The 10716-nt window shown below is 39.2% G+C and overlaps 1 protein-coding gene across 9 annotated transcripts in view; it reads right to left on the bottom strand.

Moving 5' to 3' along the window:
- Nucleotides 1-2587: 2587 nt before the first annotated feature.
- ZNF512 (zinc finger protein 512) overlaps nt 2588-10716 on the bottom strand; it is a 38651-nt gene continuing 30522 nt past the window's right edge. For 4 of the 9 annotated variants that reach the window (XM_023217240.2, XM_023217243.2, XM_023217244.2 and 1 more), the window contains 4 exons: nt 10413-10514; nt 9364-9426; nt 8102-8200; nt 2588-4514 (listed from right to left, as the gene is read on the bottom strand). In XM_023217240.2, the coding sequence (XP_023073008.1) occupies nt 4209-4514; nt 8102-8200; nt 9364-9426; nt 10413-10514 (570 nt within the window). In that variant the 3' untranslated portion in view covers nt 2588-4208. Of the gene's footprint in view, nt 4515-5854; nt 6022-8101; nt 8857-9363; nt 9427-10412; nt 10515-10716 lie in introns of those variants that run through there. The other 5 variants (XR_002732612.1, XR_002732611.1, XR_002732613.1 and 2 more) reach the window with 5 other exon arrangements.

Genomic DNA, 10716 nt, shown 5'->3' with positions numbered 1-10716 from the left:
GTCTTACTCACACGTGCAAATAATAAAAACTAGTTTTAATGCAGAAATTAGGATTTTAGCATGCAGGTGCTTTAAATTAAATCTCAATTTGTGAGCTGAAAATACAGAAACACTGAACAAGGAAAGCATGGTATCCAAGACAAACTTGAAGGCTTATTCTCTGTGGATGTAAAAACCCTAGGACAATATATTTCTAAGGCTGAAAAAAAGTTGTAAAGTAGGAAGCATATTAGTTCTTCTGTTAATTCCCCTCCTGCCACTGGTGTCCTGATTATCTAATTCAGGAGTGGGTAACTTCCACCTGATCTCAGTTCATTTTTACTTCTTATCATCCCAGATAACGGATATGGTATACTGCTTGTGGCTGTCCCTTCTAGAGTGAAGGCTTGAAGAATTAAAAGTTGAATGATAACCGATTTCATACTTTGAAATCCATACCTCTAAGTGAGCAGCAAGTTGGCCAACTAAGATTTCAATCTACATTTTGTCTGCTTTGCTATTTAGAAAATTACACAGGGTTATGTTAAGAAAGTGAATTTAGATGGAAAATACCTCTGAGGTGAAATTTAAGACCTGCTATGATTGCTAAAATGAAACCTACAATGCAAAAACTGGGGAAGAAACTATTCTAGGCAGAGGCAACAGTGAATGCAAATGCCTTAAGATGGCAATAAGCTTGGTAGGTTCAAGGAACAGAAAGGTGTGTGTGTAACAGAAAGGTGTGTGTGTAAAGTATGGTTGGGGAATGGTCATAGAACATGGGTGAAGGAAAGGAAGATGAGGCTACTAAGGCTAGCAGGAGTTAGGAGCACAGGTGTAGGCTGAGGGCCTTTAGCAGGTGAATGAGGTCTAATTTACAATTTTAAAAACTACAGCTGTTAGGTGGAGTGTATCCAAGCCACAAGAAAGTGGAAGGAAACCAATTAGGAAGATACTGTAGTCTAGGCAAGAGGTAATGAGGGCTTAGATTGGAATGGCAGAAGTAGAGTGAACAAATTCAAAATGTAGTTGGTGGTAGACAGGACTTGCTAATGGGTTTGCTATGAGAAGAGAAAGAGGAATCCAGATGAAGCAAGAATAAATTTCTAAAATGTTCTCTTTTAAGGAGATGTGCAGATTTTTTTTTTTTTTTTTTTTTTTTTTTTTTTTTTGAGACGGTCTCACTGTGTCACACAGGCTGGAGTACAGTAGCATGATCACAGCTCATGGCAGCATCTCGATCTCCTGGACCCAAGCAGTCCTCCCATCTTAGCCTCCCAAGTAGCTGGGACTATAGGTGCACACCACAATGTCCAGCTAAGCTAATTTTTTAATTTTTTGTAGAGATGAGATTTCACCACATTGCCCAGGTTAGTCTAGAACACCTGAGCTCAAGCGATCCTCCAGCCTCAACCTCCCAAAATGTTAGGATGACGGGTGTGAGCCACCGTGCCCGGCCCCAGACATTGAGACATATTCATGATGATACAAGAAACCCTACTCAATTTTGTAGCTTGTATGCTACTGTATGACTATATTGCAATTTATCCATTCTGATAATAGATAATTATTGTGTATTAGAGCAGGCTGACAAACAGACCCAAGAATGTATAATGTCTCAAGTAACACATTTATTTCTTGCTCACTTAATAGTCTCACAGATACATGTTCCTGGTTGGCAAGCAAGTGGCTCTCCTTCAGGAGGTGATGCAGGGAGTCAAGATCCCTTCCATTTTGTGTTCTTCCATCTCATAGGGCCCCATCAGCATCTGCATTTAGCTGGAAGAAGGGCAAAGAAAGCTTGGAGGTACACCCACTCAAAGTTCTAACCTGCAGTGGCATTCATCACTCCACTCACATTCCATGGGAAAGGAGTTAGCTGGCTCTCCTTCACTAGAGAGAGTGGAGGGAAGGGGGTAACTGGGAAATACAGTCTAGTCATTTGTTCTATAATCCCATAACTTGCAGAGGTGAAAGTAGATCTCACATGTTTTCAGTATTTCTCTCTTGTAAACTGTACTGCAATAATCATTCTTTTTTGTGTCTCTTTGTATGCCTGGACAAGAGGAGTTTCTCTGTGTATGCCCAGGAGATAAACTGTTAAGTCTTTGGGTACCTATCTTCAACTTTGCTAGCTATTGCCAAATCACTTTTGAAGTGACTGTACCAATTTGCATTCCAAACCATGTATGAAAGTTCATAATACTGTCAAACTTAGTTTATGTTAGTCTAATGAATTTTTTTAAAAAAACTTTAAAACTCAATACTGTGATTAGAATAGTCTTACTGAGTCCTGCTGATCCCTGGTCTTGGTCAGGAAAAAGAAAAGGAATGCCTGCAAGGGGTCCCTGGATGAGACTGGGCAAGTTTCCTATTCGAATCCACTTTAATCTCAAACTACTCATTTTAACCAGCATAATTCAGGTTAAATTAAAGATATAATTTTAACCAGCATAATTCAGGTTAAAATTCAGGTTAACTAAAGAACTATTGAGACAACCGCATGTGGAATTTATTTCAAACTCACCCCCATCTCTAGCCATCTTCTTACCCCCATACAGTGTCAAGGAGTCATGCAGCAAGTTGGTGTCAAAGAACACTGGAAACATCTTTCTGAAAGTCATTTATTTCTTTTGTCATTGCCAAACATTCCCCAGGTCTTACTCACCAGAAATTAACATAGCTTCTTCATTTCTCCTCCCTGACAACCCTCATCTACTGAAAGGGCTTTAAGGGCACACTGCCAATGAAAATGCAGAGTGCACATACCATGTCCTTAACTTGTTTCAAAACTACCTATTCTGGCAGTAACCAATTCAGGTTTCGGTGCTCCCTTGTTTGAAAGTGGTCTTCACAAAAGCCCACATTTTAAAGCTATTTGGAGGAGCACAGAGAGTTAAAGTGGTAATAGCCTTTCAGAATTTGAAAAGGTAGTACTTATCTGTATCAGGGTTCATTTTTTATGTGGCGTATGCCACAAAATAGGCAAGAATATATAAGACCAATATTTACGCAAAACGGGGAAGAGAATCCAGAAACACGACAACAAAGCTGCTCTAACCAATGTTCCAGACAAAGCCACCCTCAAAGAGAAATAACCCATTAAACATTACCAGGTAGGCATGAGGTACAGAAAAAGAATTTTTCTTTCCAGCTCCAGATAAATATCTACATCTGGTGTCAAAGTCTCAGGATATAAAGAGGATAGAACTCCATATATAAAAGAGGATAGGACGATATTCTCAGAAAATTAAAAAAGACAGAGGTTGGCTAAGGGGATGGGTGAAAACAGTGGGGTGTAAACTAACAAGTGAGGTAAAGTCCAGGGAGAAGGAATGCGCACTTTGGTTTTCCCTCAGTGGCACTACCAGGAGCACTAGGAGACTGTCAAAACATCAGGGGCAATGTGATATTTCTCAATTCTTAAAACCAAAGAAGCAAAAATAAGCTTCAGAAGGCAAGTGATCATAGCTACGGATGAGGCCTCAGGCTCTAAGAAAGTTGGGGCAATATTTATTGCTGCTTCTACTTTCTCTTTCCTGTCATTTTAATGTTTGTGTCACGTTACTCCTAAAGCTGCTTTTCACTGCTACTTGGTACAAAGCATTTCCCAGTATAAACAGCATAGGGTAGTTCTAGATTTTTCATCCTAAATGCATTTTCTTACTTTCAATCTTAAAATCATATTGAGAGGACAAACAGCCTCCATAAAGTTTGTTTCCCAAGGAGACAGAATAAGCTTATTATATGAATGACAACAGTTCTAGCTTCTAGACTTGTTATATCACAAATACAAAATGACAAACCAGTTATGGTTTTAAAAAATTAATCTGGAATGGTTTCACAAGCTAGATGATGGAGCAGCTACTAAATCAATGGAGCTTCCAAGAACATTCTATACCCCAGGAAGGAAAGGACAACCAAAGAGGTTTCTTAGTTTTGTACAGGGCAAGAGGAGCCTATAGTTGGCCTTGAGAGGGAGCTCTTTGGGCAAGATAAGAAAAAAACAAGAGGACTTGAGGAGGAATAGCAGGAAAACCTACTAAAAGGGGAGGGGGGAATCAAAGTGTAAAAAGGGAAGACAGTGAAATTTACACAGGAGGAAGGAGCTGAGAAAGTCACAGCCTTACACAAACAGCTGAAAGAATCTTCACTCAGTCCTCCCACCACAGGTCCCCGTGACAACAGCATCACATCTGCTTTCCTAGGAGCATTTTTACACTGACTGCCTATTTCCTTCCTCGTTTATGATTAGTCTTTGGGGGCTTTACTTTCTGGAACTGTGCTGGCACTGGCTCCTGCTCTGGTTCCTTACAGGAGGCTGACACTACCAGTTCCTCATTTCTCCTCTGATCCTTCCCTACTCTAAGACTCAGCTCTGTCTCGGGAAGCTCAATGCCAGGCTGCTGCCGCCTTCTTAGAGACCTTCTGCTCCTGTGCTGCTGCCTCCGCTTTTCTTCTTCTTGCTGCCGCTGCTTTATCTTCATCAGCTTTTCAAAGCTTTTGGTTGTTGTTGGGTTTACAACGAACCAGTCCTAGAGAGGCAAAATAGAAATGTCATCCAGTTGAAACTATAGTGAAGAATATAAAGGTGGAGGAAGAATGGAAAAAAGGCATGATTAGGGCAGAACACAGTAAGAAGGAAATAGATATGGAACCATACCTCAGGATTCTATATTTTAAGATGGAGATATCCAATACAGAGCAGCTATCATAAGCACATATTTTGTAAGGCATAATTCTAGGGACTTTAATAAATGATCTATAAAGTCTGTTTACTTAGCATCATCCCACTCTTATATCTCCTGAGTATAAATCTCATCGTGAGATGTAACACACTGAGCCATAGGAGATTTTTATTCCATGATGGCATCATAACTAAGAGTATGAATTTTGCAGCCAAGACCTCCTGGGTGCAAATCCCAGCTCTGTTTCTAGATACGTGACCATGGGCAAATTACTTAACATTTTCGAGGCTCACTTTAAAAAATTAAAGGGGTAGGGGACATGAAATCCAATTATAAAGTATTTCTGCCAAAAACCAAAGAACTTCAATCTTATCAAGTGATCTGTTCAATCTTCTAAATCTACCAATTCATAGGAAAAGTCAGGATAGGGAGTTGAGCCCAATCTCTCTGCCCCACTGCAAGACTCCACTGCAGTGGTCCCTGTATGTCAAAAACAAACAATAACAACAACAAAAAGCAAAAGAGGAAATAGCCAGGATAGAGGAATACTACCATAGAGTGCAATCAGCAAAATTCCAGAATGTGGGTACATGTATGTGACAAGTGATCCGGTTTCTTCAATAAATGGCAAATGTGTAAAAATGAAGAGGAAGCTTTTAGTCTTGTGCCATGTAATGAGACAGCCACTAGCCACGTGTGGTAAGTGATGTGTTTAAATGTAAGTAAAACAAATTAAGATATGCTTTCATGTAAAATATACACCAAATTTCAAAGACTTGGTATGAAAAAAATGTAAAATATCTCAATAATTTATTGATTTACATGTTAAAAATAACTTTAGATATATTGGGCTTAATAAATTATTAACATTAGTTTCATCTTTTTAAAATACTTTTTTAATGTGGCTACTAGAAAATTTTAAATTATATACATGCCTCACAGTACATTTTTTTTGGAGAGTACTGCTCTAGGTTAAAACAAACATGCAATATTTGGACTTTGTTTTAGATCCTAATTTGAATAAATCAACTCGAAAAAACATTATAAGATAATCAGGGAAATGTAAATAACAACTGGATATATGATAAGATTAAAATTCTTAACTTTTTTAGGTATAATGATGTTTGTGGTCATATGTTTTCAAAAGTCCTTATCTCTTACAGATACATATTGAAAGAAGCACTTACAGCTGAAATTATATGTGGAATTTGCTTTAAAGTAAGCCTTTAAGGGAGGAGAAAAGTGAGGTTATAAATGACACAAGATTGGCCATACACTGATGATTGCTGAGGATGGCTGACAGCACACTGGGTTCATTATGCTACTTTCTCTACTTTCATGTGTTTGAAATTTTCTGTTAAAAAAAAAAAAAAAAGTAGTGTAAGAAAATGTGATGGAGGGAGGAAGAAACAGGGTAAAGATGTTTTTACCACCCACAAAATTCATAAATAGAGGCATAAATCAATAAACGAATGCCTGGGAGCATGCCCCAAACCAAATGAAATTTGTTGGTTCCAACTCCTCCGTTGGTTTTAACTTTTTAGGAAGAAAATGGACAAACCAGTTAACTATATAAAGGCCAGATTTTGTCAGGAGATAATTACCTTTTTTGGACAGAGTCTTGCTCTGTCGCCCAGGCTGGAGTGCAGTGGCGCAATCTTGGCTCACTGCAACCTCCGTCTCCCGGGCTCAAGCAAATCTTCTGCCTCAGCCTCCCAAGTAGCTGGGATTACAGGTGCCCGCCACCATGCCAGCTAACTTTTTAGTAGAGATGGGGTTTCACCATGATGGCCAGGCTGGTCTCAAACTCCTGACCTCAGGTGATCTGCCTGCCTCGGCCTCCCAAAGTGCTGGGATTACATGCGTCAACCACAGTGCCCCGCTGATATTTACCTTTTAAATACTCCCTGAAGCAAAAAAAGATATGCTATTATGACTAAAAAGATATGACTGCCTTCAGAAGACATCTCAGATTTTGGTTAGGGATTCTGAAAGCTTATGCCAGTAAAGCAACAGAAACCAAACTTTATGGAAGTAATTAAAACTCACATTGTTAAGTACTATCAAATTTGAGGGCAGAGAATAAATAAAGGTGTTCCCTTTATTTTTCCACATCAGGCAGCAATAGTTTCTGCAGTAAGATATTCCAAGAGAATGCACATTGTATTCCTAAGCTGTTGTAGTAGGAGTACATAATTATAAACAATTTCTCTGTTCACTTGTATTACTTAAAAACCTTCCCCAAGAGAAAATCCTTGACCTTCTGAACTCCAAAGCATTTTAATATACAATTTTTAAATTTTTTTTATTTTGAAAAATTACAAACCTTCAGAAAAGTTGTAACAGTTCAATGAACAATCAAATTTACCATTGTTAATCTCTTTCCTTCCTCTCTTCCTTCTTCCCTCCTTCTTTCTTTTGTTGACGATGTGCAAGTTACTTGCAGACATCATAATACTTCATCCCTAAACACTTCGGCATATATCTGCCTAAGGGCATTCTCCTGCATGACTACAACTATCACCTTTGGGAATGTTAACACTGACACAATACTATTATTTAATATAGTCAGCATTCAAATTTCCCCAACTGTCTCAATAATGTCCTTTATAGTTGTTTCATCCAGTATTTTAAACAGCATTAAAAATGGGTTGCTGGAAGACATCAGAATGCTAGAAGGCATGAATGTATAGAGATCACTGTGAAACAAGAATTTCGAACATGTAAATTCAACCTGGTTCCCAAATGTTTAACTTAATTGGATTTAAAGGAATGAGAAGAGTTCAGGCTGGGCACGGTGGCTCACACCTGTAATGCTAGCACTTTGGGAGGCCAAGACAAGTGGATCACCTGAGATCAGGAGTTGAAGACCAGCCTGGCCAACATGGCAAAACCCCGTCTCTACTGAAAATACAAAAATTAGCCAGGTATGGTGGCAGATGCCTGTAATCCCAACTACTCAGGGAGTATCGCTTGAACTCGAGAGCTGGAGGTTGCAATGAGCCCTCCAGATTGGGCAACAGAGCGAGACTTTGTCTAAAAAAAAAAAAAAGAAGAGTTCAAGGATGCTTACAGTCACAGTGATTTTTTTTTTTTTTTTGAGTCAGGATCTCTGTTGCCTAGGCTGGAGGGCAGTGGTGCAATCAGCTCACTGCAGCTTCAAACTCTTGGGTTCAGGTGATCCTCCTGCCTTGGCCTCCCAAAGTGCTGAGATCAGAGGCATGAGCCACCCCACCCACCCGTCAGAGTATCTTCAAATACTTTCACAGAAAAATACAATTATGTATCTAAGTTTAGAGAATATTTTAACTCTAATGTCTCTGGTAACCACTTTAGAGTTACTTTCCTTGAGATCCTTAATCCGTAACAAGAGGGACAAAGCCTACCTCTCTTGTGGCTTACATATCAGGTCCACAGGATTACAAAAACCTCACCTCAGCATGGACAGAGTTGATGTGATACTTGACACCACTCTCTGACACAAATTCTTTCTGACATAGAAGACATTTGTATTTTCCAGCCACAAAGTTTCCCTATTTCCAAGAGAGAAACAGAAAGAATTATTGGTAAATTCAGAAACACATACCTGGGTTATGTGTAGGGACTGTTAGAGATGAAAAGAGGGAATTCTATTTCAGCAAAGGGTAAGAAGGAAAAAGATCAAATATAGTAATAGATTTAGGAAAACCAGCTTGGATGGATGATTACCAACATAAATCCATCCTAGTGCAATTCTGTTCCCATCACCCACCCTACTTCAACACAACCTGAAAGTCTCCTACTTTTTCTCAGGTAACATGCCACATCTTTCTAGCTTTCTATGTTGCTTTAACTTCACTTCCAGGTTGTCTTGGTTCCTCCCCCAAAATGATCAAATGCCCAAAATTCACCAGAGGCACCAATGTACAATTCTTCCCACTATGATCCACTGTTGCAAAAAGTGCCTTCAAAATCCAGAATTAGAAGAGTACCATCCATAATACCTAGTTTAAGGACTCAGAAACTAGGATCAAGATGACAAACTCCTAAGCATTCCTGGACAGATCTGGTTTAGATGCCTACAACTCCCTTGTTGCCTTGAACTGAGACTTCTCTCCCCTCCTGAAGCTTCAGGTTTCCATGGTGCTCATTTTGTGTGAGGAGATTGGAAAATGGCAGCAATTCCCATGGCTGGTAGATTGTAGGACACCTGGGTCAACATGGAAAAGATTCAGTGAGGTGAATCGCTGTTAGCCTGACACCCTATCCCACCTCCCATCCCCAGAGGCCAGTATGGTTCAGATGGGTATAGAGGATCTTTACCAATCCAGATAAGCACATATATGGCGATTCTACAAAGTTTCAGGCCCACCCAAACAGGGCAGGCCCAGCGTAGGAGACGCTCAAATGCAAGGAGCTGAATCTCTTAGAATTCAGGGATAGGAACTCAGGGTAGGAACTCAGAACAAATATATTTTTCTCCAAATTCCTTTAACTTGATAATGACTTGTGACTATGGTGATCTTTTCTAAGCCTTGGACATGCCCTGGCATCCCACCCAATACCAAACCAATAATCTTTGAGACATGAAAAACTAAAGCAGCCTCTGAAGATAATGGTAAACAGGACAACTAGCTGTTCACCTAAACTGAATTCTCTTCCATGTCAGACTATTTTAGAGGACATGTTAAGATATTAAGTTTAAAAAGTTACAAACCAATGTACAAGAGCCCAGGTGAGCTTTAAGGCCAGACACACTACTGTAGACAGCCTCACAGCCCTGAAAAAGAGAAGAAATAGTGTGAAGACTATGCCAAATAGCTCCCTTCTCTGAACACTCTAGCCATTTACGCTGACCAACTCCACATTTGAAGGAAGAAAACCAATAATCTGTGCCACAAACCAAACGAAAAAAGAATATACATGCAAGCCACAAAAGCAAGAAGAAAAGCCAAGGAAAGGTAAAAAGAAAAGAAACAGAAGGTGAACAAGTTTTTTAGGAAAGATTAAGCCATTTCCTTCCCTTGGTACTTTCTCTGACACTTAAGAGAAACATGGAAAATTATATAGTTTTTTTTAAAATCTGCTTTATTTAGTGCAAATGTGTTCCCTCTTCTTTTGTATTTACTCCTCTGCAAAGTACTGAATCTACTATAGCTGTGATGGTTTAAAGATGGCTCTCTCCCTCATCTTGACTCTAGAAAATAAAAATATTTTTAGAATCGTAAAAATAAAGATAGCTGCAAATTATCTTCCACTCTTGCCATCAAGAAGTATAGTTACCCTTCCTGTGAATCTGGGTTAGTCCCATGATTCCTTTGATCAGTAAAACATCATGGAAGTGATGCTGGCAAATTCTGAAGCTAGATTTTAAGAGATGTGCAACCCTGCTTTCATGTTCTCAAAATATTCTCTGAAAAGTCAGTCACTATGTACCCTGCTGGTAGCCCAACCACTCTGCTAGAGAAAGAGGCCATATGGACAGCCAAGCTCCCAGATAAATGCAGCTGCACAGAAACCATCTTGAACATTGCAGTCTCACTGAGTTTCCAGCTGAACGCACTTTCATGAGTGATTCCAGCTGATGCTACATATCGCAGGAGAACTGCCCTGCTGAGCCTTTACAGAATTACTGCTCTACAGAATTGTGAACAAATAAAATAATTGTTTTAAGCCACTGAGGCTCAGGTGTTTTGTCATGAAGGAATAAATAAGAAAAGCATGCTTGATAAATATTTACTGAATAAATGAATGAGAAAGAACCACCTGGTTAGGACACTGAATACGATGATATTTCTTGATATCTGTCTTCCATTTATGTAGTACTTCCTGGCTGAAGGTAGGTAGCCCTGGGCGAGTATATTTTAACTACAAGACAAGACAACCAGAAACATTAGATAAATCCAACTCCCAACCAAAATATCCCAAAAGTTTCACACCCAACTCTTTAGGTTATATAATTCTGAAATCTATACTTTTGTATACAAAAAAACTGTAAGATATAAGACCCTGTAAAGTACCTGAAACTGGTAAGTATAATGGTCTATTGTTTGTCTTAGAAAAGTTTGAT

This window comes from Piliocolobus tephrosceles, chromosome 15, assembly GCF_002776525.5.
Source record: "Piliocolobus tephrosceles isolate RC106 chromosome 15, ASM277652v3, whole genome shotgun sequence".
NCBI lineage: Eukaryota > Metazoa > Chordata > Mammalia > Primates > Cercopithecidae > Piliocolobus > Piliocolobus tephrosceles.
Note: the sequence above shows the minus strand (reverse complement) of the source record. Positions and strands in the feature narration are given on the sequence as shown.